General features: G+C 61.0%; 4 protein-coding genes across 13 annotated transcripts in view; all 4 read left to right on the top strand.

The window, feature by feature from the left end:
* The window catches only part of SHC1 (SHC adaptor protein 1), a 10,220-nt gene extending 166 nt beyond the window's left edge, over nt 1-10,054 (top strand). Inside the window, exons 1-13 of one of the 6 annotated variants that reach the window (XM_015650032.1) lie at nt 7-54; nt 5,557-5,718; nt 5,961-6,031; nt 6,332-6,395; nt 6,663-6,782; nt 7,211-7,264; nt 7,379-7,430; nt 7,626-7,752; nt 7,850-8,018; nt 8,210-8,270; nt 8,391-8,558; nt 8,635-8,897; nt 9,163-10,054. In XM_015650032.1, coding sequence (XP_015505518.1) covers nt 5,560-5,718; nt 5,961-6,031; nt 6,332-6,395; nt 6,663-6,782; nt 7,211-7,264; nt 7,379-7,430; nt 7,626-7,752; nt 7,850-8,018; nt 8,210-8,270; nt 8,391-8,558; nt 8,635-8,897; nt 9,163-9,291 — 1,437 coding nt within the window. In that variant the 5' untranslated portion in view covers nt 7-54; nt 5,557-5,559 and the 3' untranslated portion in view covers nt 9,292-10,054. Of the gene's footprint in view, nt 1-6; nt 55-121; nt 2,014-3,706; nt 4,459-4,910; nt 5,719-5,960; nt 6,032-6,331; nt 6,396-6,662; nt 6,783-7,210; nt 7,265-7,378; nt 7,431-7,625; nt 7,753-7,849; nt 8,019-8,209; nt 8,271-8,390; nt 8,559-8,634; nt 8,898-9,162 lie in introns of those variants that run through there. The other 5 variants (XM_015650030.3, XM_019008944.2, XM_015650028.3 and 2 more) reach the window with 5 other exon arrangements.
* Nucleotides 10,055-10,153: 99 nt separating this feature from the next.
* PYGO2 (pygopus family PHD finger 2) lies at nt 10,154-12,249 on the top strand. The gene is made up of 3 exons (XM_015650048.3): nt 10,154-10,488; nt 10,561-10,610; nt 10,686-12,249. The coding sequence occupies exons 1-3, from the start codon at nt 10,365-10,367 to the stop codon at nt 11,757-11,759; spliced, it is 1,248 nt and encodes a 415-aa protein (XP_015505534.1). The 5' UTR covers nt 10,154-10,364; the 3' UTR covers nt 11,760-12,249.
* A 185-nt stretch (nt 12,250-12,434) lies between these two features.
* On the top strand, nt 12,435-15,942 carry PBXIP1 (PBX homeobox interacting protein 1). 5 transcript variants are annotated; one of them, XM_019008945.2, is made up of 11 exons: nt 12,435-12,494; nt 13,012-13,090; nt 13,302-13,407; nt 13,492-13,559; nt 13,638-13,797; nt 13,891-14,103; nt 14,186-14,209; nt 14,289-14,362; nt 14,447-14,572; nt 14,662-15,632; nt 15,713-15,942. In XM_019008945.2, the coding sequence occupies exons 2-11, from the start codon at nt 13,031-13,033 to the stop codon at nt 15,768-15,770; spliced, it is 1,860 nt and encodes a 619-aa protein (XP_018864490.1). In that variant the 5' UTR covers nt 12,435-12,494; nt 13,012-13,030; the 3' UTR covers nt 15,771-15,942. The 5 variants fall into 5 exon arrangements, with proteins under 5 accessions (XP_018864490.1, XP_015505523.1, XP_015505521.1 ...); XM_015650037.1 differs by lacking the exon at nt 12,435-12,494 and having other exon boundaries at nt 12,501-13,090; nt 13,352-13,407; XM_015650035.1 differs by lacking the exon at nt 12,435-12,494 and having other exon boundaries at nt 12,501-13,090; nt 13,653-13,797.
* Nucleotides 15,943-16,692: 750 nt separating this feature from the next.
* On the top strand, nt 16,693-18,416 carry PMVK (phosphomevalonate kinase). The gene is made up of 5 exons (XM_019008946.2): nt 16,693-16,815; nt 16,958-17,021; nt 17,618-17,749; nt 17,817-17,946; nt 18,149-18,416. Exons 1-5 carry the CDS (start codon nt 16,733-16,735, stop codon nt 18,283-18,285), a joined length of 546 nt encoding a protein of 181 aa, XP_018864491.1. The 5' UTR covers nt 16,693-16,732; the 3' UTR covers nt 18,286-18,416.
* The last annotated feature ends 130 nt before the right edge of the window (nt 18,417-18,546 follow it).

Raw genomic sequence — 18,546 nt, 5'->3', positions numbered from 1 at the left:
AGCGCGGGAACGGCGGAGAGCGGCGTGAGACCCGCGCGTGACCGATGGTGCCCGGTGAGCGCGCGCTGGCTGGGGTGGTGAGGGCGCGTGCGGATGGAGGAGGGGGGGTCCGCGCGGGGCCCGGGATCCAAGGCCAGGCCCAGCGGTGCCCCCGCGGCGCCCCCGCGGCCGCAGTGTCGCCAGACTGAGGCCGCATCGCTCGCCGCCACCTTCCGCGGAACGAGTGCGGGTTCTGCCCCAGCCGCTCCCTGGGCTGTGAGGGCCGAGCCGCCCTTCCCAGCTGTCTCGTTTGCCCAGCGTGAGGGAGCCTAGCCGTGGGGCAGGCCCGGACCCTCCGATATGCGGCCCGACGGCGGCTGGAGAAGCCGGTGCCGTGCTGTGCTAAGATCTTGGGGTGACCCACCCGACGTGGCGGCTGGTTGTGTGTGCCTCGGGCTCAGGCTTGCATGCCCCACCCCGTACTGGTGCGATACGCGGAAGGACACCTGCTGTAGAGGAGCTCCAGGGTCTGGGAAGAACCCCGAGCCCCAAGACTAGCATGATCTCCAGCAGGGACGGGGCATCGGCTGGGTTTGGAGGGTTCCTCACCCTTTGCGGTGCTGGGGTCTGCCCTCCTGCCTTTTGTGCTTCAGAGTAAGGCAGCAGTGAGTACCTGGAGCCTAACTAACTGTTGTGGACATGGGTAGCTGTTTCCCCTTGCAGATCTATATCTGCTCTCCAGCAGATGTTCTTGCTTCTCCCGTTGAATTTCTTAAATGGGGTCACCCACACAGGTTATCAACTATGGACAGGGTCGTTCCAGGGAAATGTGACCTGGGCCCTGCTTGCCACGTTGGCGCTGCAGAAGTTTGTGGGCAAAGGGCACTTGTCGGTGCTTGCCAGAGTTGTCCTGGTCTCAGCCTGTAACAGAAGGACTGAAGATGCCATCTCTTCTCAGCCAAGTGGGGCATGAAGATCCACCCACTGCCCTTTGGTGGGGAAATGCCTTGGCTGGGCCACCTCTGGAGCTGTGCAAAGCAGCGTACCTTCCTCGGGAGGGACACAAATGGGCTGAGCAGTCTTACTCCAGGTCCAGATGCTCCTTCCCTGCCGCCAGCCTCAGTGCCGATGTCCAAATGGCCTGATCTCCACCTCTACTTGGCAGTGGCGTGGTGCTGCAGGGGTCGATCTCCACTGCCATTGCAAAGCATAGCTCTCCTTATCTTGCCACCTTCCAAGCTAATGATGACAGCTGGCACAGGCCGCAGATAAAGGTACAATTGCTGCCAAGCAGTAAATCATCTGCCCTGCACTGCTCCACTGGCCTGGCCTTGACTGCCTTGGCTGGGCAGTGGGAGTGGGAGTGAGAAGAGCTTTGCTTGCCTTGTTTTCCCCTCGCAGAGCTTCCTGCCTCTGCCAGCTCACCCCTTGTAGACTCGTTCCGTGACTCCTTTCTTCACTGGTCTCCTTGGAGGAAGGGACACAGCCCTGGGAGCTCTGTGTATAATTTTGCATCAGAATGCCAGCTGAGGAGGTAGAGGAGTGGGGACCTCTGCCCCCCTGGGTTGCCTTCACTCTCCCTCCTTGCGTGTGGCTTTCCAATACTGGTTTTTGGGCTAGGTAGGGATCAGCTCCAACATTTGTCTGGGGTCACAGAGTGAATCTCAGCTCCTGATACCATTTGCCAGTTTGGGCAGGGCCTAAGCAGTGCCAGGCTTAGCCTCGTGTTCCTTTCCCAGCGCATCTCATCTCCATCCTCTCTCCAGTGGGAAAAAGGTGGCTTCCAGGTTTCTCTCACCTTCTTGTGTCAGCAGCATGTTGCACAGCAGCCACAGCCCCATCTACCTGTGGACAGCATGGAGGAGCAGGGTCTGCCTCTTGGCACCATGGCCCCCACCTCATCAGGCTGGGACAGGGCTGGCTAATTCCCTGTTTGTCCCCGAACCGCAGGTCAGAGTGCCAGACAAGAGGGGCTGTGTGTCTCTGCTCCCTGCCCGGGGCCTGCCCTGCCCTCCGCCGGCGATGGAGTATGTGGTAAGGACTTCGGTGGAGGGCTAAGTGGCTTTGGTGGTGGATCCTGCCTGCCTCCTCTGCCCTCTGGGAGGTCTCCAGCCTCTTGCCCAGATCTCCACTGGCATCTCCTAACCTCCTTTTCAGAATGAAGGAGAGGTTGTGTGCAGGAATGCATAAATGTTGTTTGATGCTGCTGTGATGTGGGGGGGGAAAAAAACAGGTATTGGCTGGATATGAGTGTTCTCCTTTGCTTCACCCCTGCCTCAGCAGTTCAGCATTGGCTACAGTTGGACAGAGGGAGGTTTCCTGCCCAGGGCAAGGTTCGTGTGACCACCCACACCTTGCTGCAATTTCTTGCCAAACCACTGGGATGTTCCAAGCCTCTGACTCAGCTCCCAGTTTTTTTCCAGAGAGTATGTTGATAGTGGAGCCCTGAGCATCCCCACTCTGCTTCTCTTCCTTGCCTCAGGTGGTATGTGAAAGCCCAGTCTCAGGTGCCTGAAAGTAGCCCACATCCCTCTGTTTCTCATGATCCATTGTCTTTCTGTGGTGGCAAGGCACATGGAGCAGCTGAGCCAGGACATGTCCCCAGAGCTCCTTGGGGGCAGTTGTTCCAGCTGCTCTGCTCATACTCTGCTGCAGGGGCAGGAACTCCTGGCAAGGGGGAGGACTGCAGCCTGTGGCTTGGGACTGCCTGTTCAGGCAGGGCCAGCATTCTGCGCCTTTGCACATCTCCAGGTTTGCCTTCTGCACTCAGAGCCCACTAAGAGGGAGGTCTGATGCCCTGGGGCTTGCAGAGCTGTAATGGTAGCAGCTCTGGTCTCCAAGAGCTGGAAGCTGCGATGCATCTTGTCACAGGCTGTTGAGTGATGTGGGCAGACTGGCCTTGAAGGTTCTGAGAAAATCAGGAATTACTCTAGCTTATAAAAGCAGACATGTGTCTGAGCAGGGGCTTCAGCTGGGAGGCTCATTAGCTCTTTGCTTCCTGGAGGTGATGGCCGCTCTGGGGTGGTGGGAAGGGGTGAAGGAGTCACTTCTGCCCCCTTGCAATTCCCTACTGCTCTTATCCTGGGGAAGCATCAGGGCTCACAGAGCTGCCATGCCAAGACAGGCCCACCCACACCCACATCAGCCAGTGGCCAGTCTGTCATGGGCAAGCCCCAGTGCCCTGCGGCCACTTGATGCTGCCCAGCCAATCTACCCTGGCAGCAGGGCTGCACTGGCCCCTCACCAGGCCAGCAACTTCCTGGCTCCCCTGGCTCCGGGCTTCCTGCTTTTCTTTAGAGGAGTGTTGCTGCAGCCACAGGAAGGTCACAGCACTGAAGAGCTGGGGGCCCCTGGAGGGGACAAGCACTTTGTGGAACAGCCAGCACAGGCTCTCTGTGCCTGTGGGACCACCATGGCTGGTGGGGGGGGGCTGGTGTTCACAGAGCTAGTGTGCATGGCCAAGGAGATGCTTCAGTGATGGGCCTGCTGTCATGTGCCACAGCCCCTTGCATCACATAGGTGGCAATTTCTAGCCCTGTTCTGACTTTCCTTTCCCTGTCCCCGTGGCAGTGTAACAGGCTTTGTGAAGTGGGGCAGGCAGCTGCCAGTGCCAAGCAGTGCTGGGCAAAGGCTCCAAGCAGAGAGAGCCTTTTCCTTGGTCTGGATTTACCCAGTTTTGGTTTGGTGGCCAGAGCACCTGGTGGTTGGTAAGGGTCTGGCTTGTGGTGTTTCAGGGGTTGGATTCTGCCTGAACTCCTTGCCTCAGCCCATAGGTGGTGGAGGGAGGAAAGCTCTTGTCCCTCAGTGGGGCCAAGGCTGTGGAGGGCAGCACAGTCGGGCTGGCCCAAGTTCCTGCTGCATGCCAGTGCGTCAAGGATAGGGGAACAGGGCAGACCTGCCCCTGAGCCCCCTGATCCGCAGGTGGGAGTTTTGCCCAGCTCCCCGAGGTTGAAGGTGCCAACTTTTGCCTCCGGCACATTCTTGCTGCCCGCTACCGCTAGCCCCGCCTGTGACCTTGATTTTTCTGCTCCAGATAAGCGCTGCGTCCCCACCCCTCGCCGGGAGCCCCTCCTGCGCTGCGCCCCAGCCCCGGCACAGCCCGCGCCTCGGGCAGAGCCTGCCCTGCCGCCTGTGAGTCAGCACAGCTCTTCCGATCAGCCACAGCCCCTTCATCTCTTCTCTCGGGAGGAACAGCTGGGATGCGGGAAGCAGCAGCAATTAGCTGCAGCCTCTCCCATAGGCTCCCCACCATGGCTGGGGGTTTGTGCTAAGCCCTGCTTTGCCCAGGGCACAGCCTACCTGTATCCTGCTCCTGGCCATCCTCCTCTTTCTCCCACCAGCCCTCCAGGCAAGATCTGTGCTCTCAAAGGACTGCATGTCCCTGTATTCCAGGAAGCTGTGAGCACCGGTGTCATCTCAGCATTGCTGCTTCCCCCGGCAGAGCCTGGCAAGCCAACTGCAGCTGCTCACCACCGGCACGTGGGTTGCGTGGCACGGGCTGCCACAGAAGGACCTTGTTCCCTCCTGGACAGTGCTTGGAGCAGGGCTGGGATGGGCTTGGATGCATTCTGTGTCTGCCTTGTCTCCGGGCTTTAAATATTCATGCTTTTGATTTCCTCTTAGTGGGCAGCGGCACGGGGGCTGGAGTGAGTTGTGGGGTGGAGAGTGGCTGTGCTGAACCCAGCAGCAGGGCAGAGGGAGCTGGATCTGGTCCTGGATGAAGACAATGGGATTTGTTCCTGGCCCAGTGTTGGAGTGGCAAGGGTCTTGAGGACTTCCAGGCTGGGGAACAGAGCATTCTGAGCTCCCGTCCCTGTACCAGCGGCTCCCTTGCGTGTCGCTGCAGCCCCATTTCCTACCTGCTGTGGTGCATTGCTCTCAATCTGAACGGATCTGCACATCCTCGCTGACACTGATCACGATTGATCAGCTGTGCCTGCACAGTGCCAGGCAGCCCCTGGACCTGCTGCCCAGCGTCCCAGGCCCAGCTCTCCCTGCCAGCCATGCTGGGCTGGTGTGGACCTAGTGCAGAGCTCAGCCAAGGCTTCTGCTCAGGGGCAGCTTCCCGGCAGCTGCAGGCATTCGGATTCTCTGTGGGGCCTCTGTGAGGCCCAGCTGGCTGCATCCACCCTACTGCCACTCTGGACAGGGCAGCTGTGGCCCTTCTCACCTATCTCCAGCATGGATCTCCTGCAAAAGAGCAAATACAGCCACCTGCGGAACGAGTCTGTCTCCTCTCCAGAGGAGGCCATGGCGGGCCTGGGAGTCCCGCCCTCCCCAATGGAGTCCTTTGCAAGCATGCATTCTCTGCCTGGTTCCCTGTCCTCCTCCTCCCTCAGCCATGCTGCACCTCTCGGGGAGCACTCACCTGAGTTGGAGGAGAGCCCTACCACCCTCTGCTCCTTCTTCCCCAAAATGGCCAACCTGAAGCTCTCCAATCCTGTCAACTTGCTCAGCTTGCGGGGCTCTTCAGCCGGGAGCAACTCAGGGGAACCTGGTCCCCCTGGGATGCCAGCAGTGGTGCCAGGGGTTGCTGCCAGCCCCAGCTCAGTGAGACCTGTCACTGTCTGTTCCCAGGATATGAACAAATTGAGCTGTGGGAAGAAGACGCGGGTGGAAGGTGGCCAGCTGGGGGGTGATGAATGGACCCGCCATGGCAGCTTTGTCAATAAGCCCACCCGTGGCTGGCTGCATCCCGATGACAAGGTCATGGGCTCTGGGGTCTCCTACCACGTCCGGGTGAGTGCTGGGGAGTAGGGGAGAGTGGGAAGGGTCACTGTGGGGATTTGGAGGCCTCCTGGTGGTAGGATGCACCATGGTCTTTGGGGGAGGGGTGGGGGACAGGGCAATGGGCAGTGAGATTCCCAGGGAAGTTACTGCTGTTACAGAGCTTGAGGGGTGCTTGAGGCCCCAGCCCCCTCCCGGCCTGCATGGGGGACAAACTTCATGGCTGGCCAATCTCACTTTGCTCTCTTGCATAGTACATGGGCTGTGTGGAAGTGCTCCAGTCCATGCGGGCTCTGGATTTCAGCACCAGGACACAGGTGACCAGGTGAGCTCTGCCTCTCCCCAGGGGCTGCTTCTTTTAGAGAGGGGTGAGGAAGTTGTCTGAGCCCTAGGCAGGCCCCTGGTATCATGTGGGGCTTTCAGTGGGGTCCAGGGGCTGCTGGAGCCCATCCAGTACTAATTCCAGTGCACTTTGCCCACCCAAACAGCCCCAGCTGGCACTGCCTGAGAGCTTTTGTCACCCTGTCTCTCTTGTGCTGATCCCTGTGTCCTCAGTCCCATGGTTGGGGGGTCTTGGGGAAAGGCAGGCACTGTGGAGACTGACATCTCACTCTACTCCCTGCAGGGAGGCCATTGGGCTGGTATGTGAGGCTGTGCCTGGTGCCAAGGGAGCCATGAGGAGAAGGAAGGTGAGGCCTGGCTGTGAAGCTGCTGGGGGAGTGTGCATGGCTGGTTCAGGCACAGGGCCAAGGACCAGATCCCAGCCCAGCTGGCAGTGCTGTGCTGGTCAGCCCAGGGGTCTGATCTTTGAACTGAGGCTTGGGCCAGGGCCAGTGGTGAGGACAAGGTGCCCATCTCTGCTGTGAAAGCAGAGGGATGTGCCCTGTCCTCCTGACGCTGGGCTGTCTGCTGTCTGGTCTGGGGAGCCCCTTCTCTACACTACCATTTGCCCCTAGCCCTGCAGCCGCTCCCTGAACTCCATCCTGGGCAAGAGCAACCTGAAGTTTGCAGGCATGCCCATCACCCTGACCATCTCCACCAGCAGCCTCAACCTCATGGCCTCTGACTGCAAGCAGGTGAGAATGGGGAGGGGTTGAGTTGGCTTTGGACAATTAGGAATCCTCGTGTACCTCACCCCAGGTCTTGCTGGGGCAGGGCATGCCCCCAGCCTCCTCAGGGAATGTCTGAATGAGCTGTGTGATGAGTGCCCACCTCCCCGCAGTCCCTGGGGCTGAAGAGGGGGAAGGAATATGCCATGTGCTTTGCGGGATCTCTCCTGGAGATGGTGAGACCCAAGTCCCCTTGCCTGGGGCCAGATCTCCTGGTTTTGACTCCACTCCCGGTGATGTCCCAGTCCTTTTCCTCGTGGTCTGTGGCTCATAACCAGGGCTCTGGAGGATTTTGAGCCCCCGTAGCAGGTCAACCCTGGGAGGAGCGGGATGTGCCACCTGTGGGTGAGATATAAGAAATTCTGGCTGTGTCCAACAAGCTCTCCACCTTGCAGATCATCGCCAACCACCACATGCAGTCTATATCCTTCGCATCAGGGGGAGACCCGGTGAGTACGCAGGGCCCCCATCCGTGCCCTGTGTAGGGGCCTCTCCTGAGGTCTTAGATCTTAGGCCCAGTGCTCCCCAGCAGCTCTGTCTCACTGCTGCTGTCTCACCCACAGGACACAGCTGAGTATGTTGCCTATGTTGCCAAAGACCCCGTCAATCAGAGAGGTGAGGGTGCTGCAAAGGTTCTCAATGCCAAAGCCACATTTTGGAGGTGTTTAGGATCAGTTCAAGGGGAGGGGGCAGAGGCGGGGGCAGAACTGGATGACCCATAAGAAAGCTCTGGAGTGTACAGGCCAGGCTCAGGGGTGAAGAACCTTAGTGCTGGAGTTCCACAATCCCATCCCACCATTTTTTATCCAGCCTGCCATATCCTGGAGTGTCCTGAAGGCTTGGCACAGGATGTGATCAGCACCATAGGGCAGGCCTTTGAGCTGCGCTTCAAGCAGTATCTGAAGAACCCTCCAAAGCTGGTGACACCCCACGACAGGTCAGAGCAGGATTGTGTGGCAAGAAGGAATGTGGTTTTGGAGAGGGGATGCAGCTGTGGCTGCTGTCATGGGCTTATCTGTACTGTGCTCTCCCAGGATGGCAGGGTTTGATGGCTCTGCCTGGGACGAAGAAGAGGAGGAACCAGCCCCAGATCACCAGTACTACAACGACTTCCCTGGCAAGGAACCTCCCATTGGGGGGGTCTTGGACATGCGGCTGCAGGATGGGGCTGCTCAGACCCCAAATCACTTGGGTGCCACACTGGTGAGGCTCTGGGCATGTCCTCTTGGGAAGACACTATCTTAAAAGGGAGATGTAGGGACCCTCACTGGGCCATGGGTTCTGCTGAAGGTTACTTATGTCTCCCCAGTGTCTCTGTCAGCCTGGGGTGTGGGGAGCAGGAGGGGGAATGAGCAGGAAAGGGAGAGGGGGCTCATCACTGCCTCTCCCTGCAGCCTGTCGGCCAGTCATCCAGTGGGGACTATGACCCCCAGAAGCAGCATGCTCCTGCCCAAGGTAATGTGATGGGTTTGGCCAGTCTCCATCCTCTTTCAGGGACCCGAAGTGCTCTGATGGTGGGCACTGGTGGGGGCCCTAGATAGGCTGAAGCCCTGCTGACCACAGTGCTCCTGGTAGCAGGGAGAGAGAAATACCCAGCTCCGGCAGGCACATCTGGCCGCATGGACCTGTTTGATGACCCGTCTTACGTCAACGTGCAGAACATAGACAAGACACGTCAAGCTTCAGCTGCTGGCACCCCAGCCACAGCCAATGGCAGCACACAGAGGGACCTTTTCGACATGAGTGAGTGGAACAGTGGCTACAGCCAGGGCAGTAGATAGTTGGCTGTGGGCTTAGTCGTGGTCTTCTCTCCTTGCAGAGCCCTTTGAAGATGCCCTGCGTGTACCCCCATCTGTGCCTGTAGGGCTGCCCCCTGCCCAGGTGGTGGCCTCCATGGAGGAGCAGCTGAGACGGGAGCACTGGTACCATGGGAAAATGAGCCGCAAGGAGGCTGAGAAGCTGCTGAAGGTGAATGGAGACTTTCTGGTGCGGGAGAGCACCACCACCCCAGGCCAGTACGTGCTGACTGGCTTGCAGGGTGGGCAGCCCAAGCATTTGCTGCTCGTCGATCCTGAGGGAGTGGTGAGTCCCTGTAGGGGCCTGGGGATGGAGCTTGGGACAGCAGGGGCAGTCCTAGGAGTTACAAGAGCCACCAGAACATTGGGGTTCTGCACTACTTGTCAGGGAACAACTCTGGGCTGGCTTTGGGGATGGAGAGGGTCTGGTGGAGCATGGGTTTGAGACTGAAGCTACAGCTCTGTGCTTAGCCCATACCATGGAGGGTGGTGGCTCTGGGCTTGTGTGGGCCACTGACAGCCTCCTGAGTGCCCCTCTTCTGGCCCCCCAGGTGCGGACAAAAGATCATCGCTTTGAGAGCGTCAGCCACCTCATCAGCTACCACATGGACAATCACCTACCCATCATCTCGGCCGGCAGCGAGATGTGCCTGCAGCAGCCAGTGGAGAGGAGACTGTGAGCGTCTGGGGACCCCAGTGCACAGCACCCCCAATGCACAGCCCTCTGGCCATGTTATATGCTCCAGGGAGCACTCAGACTCTTCTAGGTGCACCATACTGAACATGGACTTGGCTGAGAACAGGGCTCTCCTTCCACCACATGGAGCTGGTGGCCATGGGAGGCTCAGGCTGTGAGTGCCTGCAGGGTGGGGAACTGTTCTTGTGAAGCCCCTGCCCCTCCAGCTCCAGCCTTTGCTCCTACCAAAACCCAGTCCTGCTGTTGTGCCACAGCCATTCTTGTGCTCGCCAGCATGGGCTCAGGACTGGCAGGGCTGAGCCCCCTTGAGCCAGAGGCAGCCTATCTTTATCTCTGGCCCCTGGGCCAAGAAAGGGGCCCATGGGGGGCTCTGCTCCTCCAAGCACGAGGCCCTCGACTGTACCCAGATCACTTTACGTGTTAACTCTGTGCCTTGACCCCGCAGGTCCCACACTCTTATGCAAGAGCAGGGGCTGGTTACAGAGCCTCCCCCATGCTCCGACCACCCTGTACCCCATCCGTGACATGCTTGTGCTCCAGGACATCCACCACCACGTCCCTTTCCTCCCTGCCCGTCTCAGCCGGGCACGGGCAACTCTGACAGCCCTGGGGTGTTGGCGGGAGGGACCTCCCCTGCATGCACAGTGTAACTCCCCCCAAGCCAAAGCGCAGCCCCGCCCCTCGCAGGCCCCTGGCCCCGCTATACCAAAGGAACTGGCGGTTGTATTAAAGTTGGTATTTCTCTAGGTCCTGGCTGGTGTGAGCTGTGGGCGGGTGGTTCCGCCCTGTGCTCCCCTACGGGCGCTACAGTTCGTCCTTGTTCCTTCCCTTCCCCCCCCGGGACCTCGTACGTGGTTTGTCCCGTCTGTTCCCTTAACCGTGCTCCCCCTTTCCATCTCGCTGGATTTGGTTTGGTCCGACCGAGGGATGGGGTGGGAGTCTGTGGTGATTGCCACATCTCGCGCACTTCGTCCTGCCCCCCGCGCGGTGTGATTGGCCCCGCGCCGGTTCCGGTTCCGGTCGGGCCATGGCGGCGACGCGCGCGCTGTGAGGGCTATGGCGGCCCCACACTCAGAGAAGCTGGAGGGAGCGGTCCCGGCCCCGCCGCCCCCGCCGGGGCCCCCGCACCCCGGGGGCAGCGCTGCCGCCGGCGGGCCCGGCCGGAAGCAGGGGAAGGCAGGTGAGCGCGGGTGGACAGGGATCGGGGTGGGTCGCTCTTGCCCCGCTGACGCGGCCTCGTTTGTCCTCGCAGGGCTGCAGATGAAGAGCCCCGAAAAGAAGCGGCGGAAGTCCAACACGCAGGTAGGGCCGGGTTTGGGGCGGCGTGGGGGCCGGGGGCGGGCCGCTGCAACCCTGACCGCCACCTTGTTCCCTCAGGGCCCTGCCTATTCGCACCTCTCGGAGTTCGCCCCGCCGCCCACTCCCATGGTGGACCACCTCGTGGCCTCCAATCCCTTCGAGGATGATTTCGGGGCTCCCAAGTTGGGGGCGGCCCCTGCCCCTTTCCTGGGCAGCCCCGTTCCCTTCGGCGGTTTCCGCGTGCAGGGGGGGATGTCGCCGCAGGTTCCACCTGGTTACGGCGGGGGTCCCCAACCCCTGCGGAGGCAGCCCCCCCCTTTCGCCCCCGGGCAGATGGGCCCGGCCTTTAGCATGCCCACCCAGAATCCAAACTACGTGCAGCCGGGGGCCTTGACCTTTGCCGGGCAGCCCTTCAGCCAGCCCCTCGGACAGAACTTCAGCCCCTCCATGGGGCAGCTCATGCAGGGGCCTGTTGCAGGCTTCGGGCCCATGATGTCCCCCACTATGGGGCAGCCCCCGCGTGGGGACATGGGTCCCGGGCCAGCCCTCAATCCCCCCGGGGGGCCAGCAGTGGCTCAGCGCTTCAGCCAGCCCAGCAACCTCTTTGGACAATCGCCCATGCAGCGCCCGGGGCAGAACATGCCACCCCTGCCCCCCACGGCCAGTCCCTTCCCTGGGGCAGATCCCGGCTTCCCTACTAGCAGCGAAGAGGGAGCCAAGAACCCTCCTCCCAGCACCTTCACCCAGGAGCAGCACTCGGGCTCCCCCGCCACCGTCAATGGGGCACAGCCTGGCTTCGCCCCCAACAGTGCTGCCCGCAATGCCAGCACTCCTGAGACCAACAGCCTCCCGTTGCCAACCCCCGGCAAGGCTACCAGCACCTCAGGGCACCAGCCGCCACCAGGGCTCGTGTACCCCTGTGGGGCCTGTCGCAACGAGGTGAATGATGACCAGGATGCCATCCTGTGTGAGGCCTCCTGCCAGAAGTGGTTCCACCGAGAGTGCACAGGGATGACTGAGAATGCCTATGGGCTGCTCACCACTGAGGCCTCTGCTGTCTGGGCCTGTGACTTCTGCCTCAAGACGAAGGAGATCCAGTCGGTCTACATCCGTGAGGGCATGGGACAGCTGGTGACCGCCAATGATGGCTGAGCTACCATTCAGCCGCCATGTACATCTTTCCCCCACTGATTTAGGACCAACCCCCCATTTTTTGTAAATGTCCGTCCCCCCCCCCCCCCCCCCGCCAGCCAGAGAGGCACTGCCATGTACTGGCTGTGGCTGCTCACTAGGCACTGCCTGCCACCGGGACCCACCAGGGGATTTGGGACGGTGCTGGCCATGCCGTTGTAAGCCCTTTGCTGTGGGCAAGGCTCTGGCCTCAGTGCACCGGCTGTGTGAGGGCTTGAGGCTTCCTGGTGCTCCACAGTGCTGCCCCCATTTAGGTCACTGCCTTGCAGGGGGCAGCTCCTGAGCTGTGCAGCGGTCCTGGTGCCCCCTTCGCCATTCACGGGGCAATCCCGGTGCCCTCTTCTCCGATGCTCGGGACGGTCCCGGTACCCGCTCCCCGCCCCAGATGCGTCCATTTTAGCCAATCGTTAATGGAAATTTTTGTACCGTCGTTATAAAACTCTAAAACGCGCGTTTTGCTGTCTGTCCGAGGAAGGTGTCTGGGGATGTCGGTGTCTGTCTGGTACCGGGCGGGTGGGCGCCGTGGGGTGGGGTGTTCGGTAACGGCGGGGCCGCGCCCGCTGTTCCCGCTCCCCGCCCGTCTCAGCGCGACGCTGCGCCGCAGGCTGCGATTGGCTGCTGCTGTCACGTGCGCGCCCCGCCTCGGGGGCGGTGGCGGCCCTGGGGAAAGTTCCCGGCGGGACGCGGCGGGTGCAGGTACCGCCGGGGCCGTGGAGAGGCGATGCCCCTGCCAGGCCGGAACCGGCATCGGGACGGGGCCGAGGGGCGCGGGCACAGCTTGGATGAGGCTGTGGAAAGCGGAGAGGAGGGGGTTGGCGGCGGCGCCGTCATCCCCAGGCCGGTTCTGGATCCCGGGCGGGTGGGGGGAAGAGAAGGGGCAGGGGCTGCTCGAGACCCCTTCCAGTGCTGCCGCTTTGCTGTGGGGCGGTGGGATCCCGATCGGGGCCTCTGGTTTCCCCACGCCGGGCCCCGCGTCTCCTGTCCACCTGCTGGGTGGTGTCACCGGCTAAAAATACCCCGCGGCGGCAGCTGGTGTCAGTGGAGGTGGAGCCGCAGAGCCGGTGCATCGGGACGGCTCTCTCAAAGTCCCCCAGCTACAGGTTGGAGGGACTGGCTGGCACCGGGACCATGGCTCTCGCGGTCACATCCCGCTGGTGCTGGGAGCTGGGTCGTGTCCCGCTGTTCTTGCGTTCGCTGGTCTGTCCCCTTGCAGGTAGCACTGGACTGTCCCTATGGCGGAGAAATTGGATCCCCGAGATTCAGAGAGCAGCTGGGTGATGGCGGGCACTGAGGTGAGGGCTGACAACCCTCAGAGCAGACCCTTACTGCTTGAGATCTCCAGGGCAACATCCCGGAACCGGGGACCCCACGCCTTGGGGCCCTTAGGGCAGCCCCCCGAGAGGTGGACACCCCTGGGCACACCCCGCCCCTCCCCCCCCACCAGAGCCTACCTCGGACTCCAGTCAGGGCTAAAAGTGTCTCCCCATGTACCCCTTCCCCTAGGGTCTTCCCGTTGAGACAGTGGGTCCAGAGCAGGACTCGACCTCCCACAGGTCTGACAATGAGGATCTGCAGGAGGAGGATGAAGGCACCCAGGACACAGTCACAGGCAGGCAGCCACAGTGGGTATGAGGCAAGCCTGGTGTGACCTTCTTGTGGCACTGTCTCATCCCCATGCTCTGCCTCTCCCCAGCCATGGCCACCAACGGTGTGACTACCTTCTCCAGCCAGACCTTGTGCCTTGAGGGTAGCAAGCAGGGGGTGAGTCAGAACTGGGCGGGGGCTGGGGCTGAGCTGGGACTGGTGCTGTTCCCCACACTGGGACACTCCATGTGCCAGTGCCTGTGTCTGCAGAGCCCAGAGGAGTGTGAGGACTTCAGCACATGGGCAATGCCTGCCTTGGATGGCTCTGCAGAGCCCAGGACATTGGAGGGCGATGAGCAGGAGGAGATAAATGCTGAGGCTGAGCCACAACCTTTCCCTGACACCCCCCAAGCAGGTCAGGGTCTCACAGGGGACTGGCCTGAGGGAATCTCTGCTGGCAGTGTTTAGGTGTAGACCCTCCCTGGAGGCCCCCCCCGTTTCCTCCTAGAGCCAGCAGTGGAGGACGTGTGCCACACCAGCAGTGACAATAGCATGGAGGGGCTGCGGTGGCGGCAGGGCCACAAGCCCCATCCTGGGCACCCCACTGTCATGCCTGCCCCACACCAGGGGACAGCAGACACCAGTGATGACGGGCTCAGTATGAGCAAGTACCTGCTTGGTGTCTTGGCGTTGCTTGCTGTGGGGCTGCTCATTATCACTGGTAAGTGGGGTTCCCAGTGGCCAAGGACCCAGGGACAGGGTGGGGTCCAGATATCCTCCTGATTGTCCCCTCCTCTCCCCAGGTGGTATCTATGACATGGCAGATGGTGAGTACAGGCAACTAGCCCAACCAGACAGGGGGTCATCTTGCAGCAGCCTGGACATTCAGACCCATGTCCTCTGCAGGCCCTGTGGAGAGTGTGGAGAGCTGGGACTTGGCTGCTGGGGAGCAGGAGTCGCTGTTGTCCATAGACAGCAATGTAAGGAGGGGTCTCAAGCAGGGCTGAGTGAGGGCGGAGGGTGTCCTCAATGCTCTCAGGGCTCCCAACCTTTCTGTCCTCCAGGACTCACAGCAGAAGTCCCCTCTGCCAGATGCTGGGGGCCCGCAGAGCATGCAGTCTATGAGCCAACTCCTGGACAAGCTGGCCAAAGAGAACCAGGAGATCCGGCTCATGCAGGCGGAATTACAGGTTGGTGCCCAGTGCCATGTCTCAGTGCTGTGTCCTGGTGCTGCTCTCCTGCTGCCACCTCTTTCACAGCCCCCCCACCCCTGCCCCAGGCCCACAAAGAAGATCTGCGGGCACTGCTGCACAAGAGTGAGCGTGAGTTGGCAGCAGCCGAAGCACAGCAGCAGAGTCTGGCTGCAGAAAATGCGCGGCTTCGTGCAGCGCTGGAGCGGGAAGTCATCGCACTGCGGGAGGCCCGGGCTGAGCTGCGGCACTTGCAGGCCACAGGGGCACCAGGCAGCACCAGGGAGCCAACAGCAGAGCAGCCACGTGCCACAGGTGCGCCAGTGCACAGCAAGGCCGCAGCACGGCAGCACGGCAGTCTGAATTCATTGCGGCAGGAGCTAGCAGACACCCTGGACCATATAAAGGGCTCTGAGGATTTCAAGGGGCTTGTGGAGGAACTAAGCACCCTGGATCAGCACCTGGCCCAGGTGCTGGAGGCAGAGGGGTTGGGGTCCTTCTCCACACCCTGGAAGAAGCCATTCAAGGTGAAGAAGGAGAGCAGGTGGCACAAACAGCATGCCATTAAGGGGTCCCCCCACAAGCAGGAGAGGAGAGAGCATGGCAAACCCCACAAGAAGGATCCCCAAACCTCCTGTGAACACAAGCCAGGCAAAGCCTGTGGGAAGGTGTCTCACAGACACCCCCAGCATAGTTCCCATGAGGTGCCCCAGCTCAGGCAGTACCGGGCACCACAGGGCTGTTCTGGGGTGACTGACTGTGCCCAGAAGGAGGGCCAGGAAGTTCTTGGGGCTGCACTGGAGCCAGTGCAAAAGGTGCAGTTCCTGCAACTGCTGGAGACTTTCATGGGGCAGTTGGGCTTGGGGGGACAATATAGGAGACTGGCATCGCGGCTTGATGGGGCCTTTAGGGCTGACGGTGTCTTTGCCCATGACCGCCTGCGGTTTGTCGATTTTGTGGATGATGTGGAGGAGATGCTTGAGGAGGTAGCGTGGCAGGAGTTGGGCGACAAGGAGGCGGTTGATGACTTCGAGGAGTACATGCTGCAGCACTACAGTGGGTGAGCTGGGGTGGGTGGTGCCAGGGGTCCCCAGGGATTCCTCCCTCCTGCACCCCATCACACCTTCCCTTCTCTTGCAGCACCTCCAGGAAGATGTGGAGCCAGAGAGCCCCAAGGCAGCATGGCAAGCAAGGGTAGAGCCAGGGGGCCAGTGTTGTAGTGTGCCAGCACCCCCACACAAGGGCTCCCCACGTGCTGTTCATGGGCGTCTTGGGGCTACCATTGCACCCTGTAGGGTCAAGTAGGGCCACATCCCCAACCAAATGCACTGTGTGATGCTGCATCATGAATAAAGTCACCGCTGGGCATAGCTGTGTGGATGTGGGGAAAATGGGGGTGCTGGGGGTGGAGAAGGAAGGGTGCTGAGGGAAGAGAGCTGGGAAAATGGGGGTTCAGAGGAGGAATAGGGTGTGTTAAGGGGAGAGCAGTGGGACTGGAGTGCTGTGGGCAAAGAAGGTGCTGTGAGAGGAAAGGGAGGAGGAAGGGCTGCTGGGGGAGAGGGGGTGCAGATGAAAATGGAGGGCAGAGAGGAATATGGTGTGTTGGAGGGGAAGGGGGTTGCTGGGGGAGAAGAAAGGCTATCTGGGGCATTGGAGGAAAATGAGGATTTAAAGGAGGAACAGTGAAGAGGAAAGGAGTGCTGGATGAAATGAGGGGCATTTGAAAAAGTGGGGTGCGGAGACGGCATAGGGATGTTGAGGAGGAACGGAGCTCGGAGATAAAGGGGGGTACTGGGAGAAATGGATGCTGGGAGAAAGCGAGGTGCGGAAGAGGAATAAGGGTTGTTGGGGGAAGAGTGCTGAGGGAATGCAGATGCTGGGAGGAAAGGAAATGTTGGGAGGAGCAGGGTGCTGGGGAAAGGGAGCTTCAGAGGAGAATGGACGGTGTGAGAAGGAAGCGGGGGCGCTGGGGGAGGGGAGGGCAGGGGGGCAGAAGGCTGCTAGGGGTACAGGATCCTGGGGGGGAACGAACCCGCCATACCCCGCGGGCATTCGCGGGCACCCTCGGTGCGGCGCTGGCTTTGCCCGGGAGGGGGCGCCGTGACACCCACGTCCTGCCGGGGGGCGGAGCCAGCGAGCCGGGGCGGGGACGAGGCGCCTATGGCGGCGCCGCGCGCCGTGCTGCTGCTGAGCGGGAAGAGAAAATCGGGGAAGGATTTCGTGGCCGAGGAGCTGCGGAGCCGGTACCGGGCGGGGCGGGACTGGGGCAAGGGGTGACGGCAGGGAAAGCGCGGGGTGCGGAGATGGTACCAGAGGACAGGGAGGCCGGGACTTGGCCGAGTGGAGCCGGTGCCAATGCCCGTCCCCCTTACCCCTCTCCCACAGGCTGGGTCCCGACGTCTGCACCATTCTGCGCCTCTCTGGGCCCCTCAAGGAGCAGTACGCCAAGGTACCGCGGTCGCGCCGAGCCGTGTCACACCCCGCCGAGCTGTGCCGGGACATCGTGCCGTGCTGTGCCGTCCCATCCTCATACCGTACCACACCATGACATACAGTGCCACACCATCCTGAGCTGTGCCGGACAGTGCCGTGTTCTACCGCATGCTGTGCCGAACCGTGCTCATACTGTGCCACACCGAGCCTTGCTGTGCCACACTAAGTTGTGCCAGGGCATGTGCTTTGCTGTTCTGTGCCATCCCATGCTCACGTCATGCTACACCACGCCACACAGTGCTGAGCTGTGCCTGCCCTGCCATGCTGTGCTGTGCCGTCTGATGCTTTGCCATGCTGTGCTGAGTTGTGCCATGCTGCACCACACCAAGCCATGTCAAGACATGCTGTGCCAAGTTATGCCATGCCACGATCATGCTGTGCCATTTCGTGCCAAGCTGTTGCATGCTGTGCTGTACTGAGCCATCCCATTCTATCATGCTGTGCTGAGGCATGGTGTGTCACAACATCTGTGGCTGTGCCATGCCATGCTCGTTGGCCCAGACCATGCCCACTGAACCCCCTTCCCCACAGGAGCATGGTCTCAACTTTCAGCGACTCCTGGACGCCAGCGCCTACAAGGAGATGTTTCGTCAGGACATGATCCGCTGGGGCGAGGAGAAGCGCCGCAGTGACCCTGGCTTCTTCTGCCGGGCAGCAGTGGAGGGGGCGCTGCAGCCAGTGTGGGTAAGTTTTGGGGAGTACATGGGGGCACTGGTGGCGGAGGACAGGTGCTGATGGAGCCCCTGCGCAGGTGGTGAGTGACACACGGCGCCTCTCAGATGTGGAGTGGTTCCGGGACGCCTATGGGGATGTGGTGCAGACTGTGCGGGTGGTGGCTACTGAGGAGACAAGGAAGAGGAGGAACTGGGTCTTTGTCAATGGTGAGCAAGTGTGGGGCAGCTTCACCTAGTGTGACACCAAAACTGGGGTTGCCCAATGGGCACAGGTCTGCTGCTTCCACTGCTGTTCCTTGGCAGTGGGAGCAAGAGGCTTTGGATTGAAGCCCCCAGCTCTGGGGGGTGAGGCCATGGTAGGGGGTACAGATAGACAGATCCTGACTGTCCTTGGGTTCTGTGCTACCAGGGGTGGATGACACTGATTCTGAATGTGGCCTGGACCAGGGAGTGGCCTTTGATTGGGTGATCACCAATGACGGAGATAAGGTGGCCCTGGGTGAGCAGCTGGAGATGCTGGTGCAGTCACTCCACAGGAACCTATAGCTCCATGTCTCTCCACTGGGGCTTGGGGACTGCCTCATCCTCCCCTTCCCCCCAGCCCCTCAGCATCTCCCCCTCCACCTCCTGCTAATGCTTCCTGTTCCGGAATAAAGCTCTGACACTTGAGAACCGCTGCCACGCTGGGTCTGTCTCATTTCTGGGGAAGGGACACACAGGTGATCCTGCTCCACCCCCACCATGGGTTTCTCAGCTTTTGGGAGGCAGAAGTGCAGTTCAATACCTTCTTTCCAAGCAGGGGGTCAC

Source organism: Parus major, chromosome 25LG1 (assembly GCF_001522545.3).
Source record: "Parus major isolate Abel chromosome 25LG1, Parus_major1.1, whole genome shotgun sequence".
NCBI lineage: Eukaryota > Metazoa > Chordata > Aves > Passeriformes > Paridae > Parus > Parus major.
The sequence above is the reverse complement of the archived record's forward strand: the minus strand, read 5'-3'. Positions and strand labels throughout refer to the sequence as shown.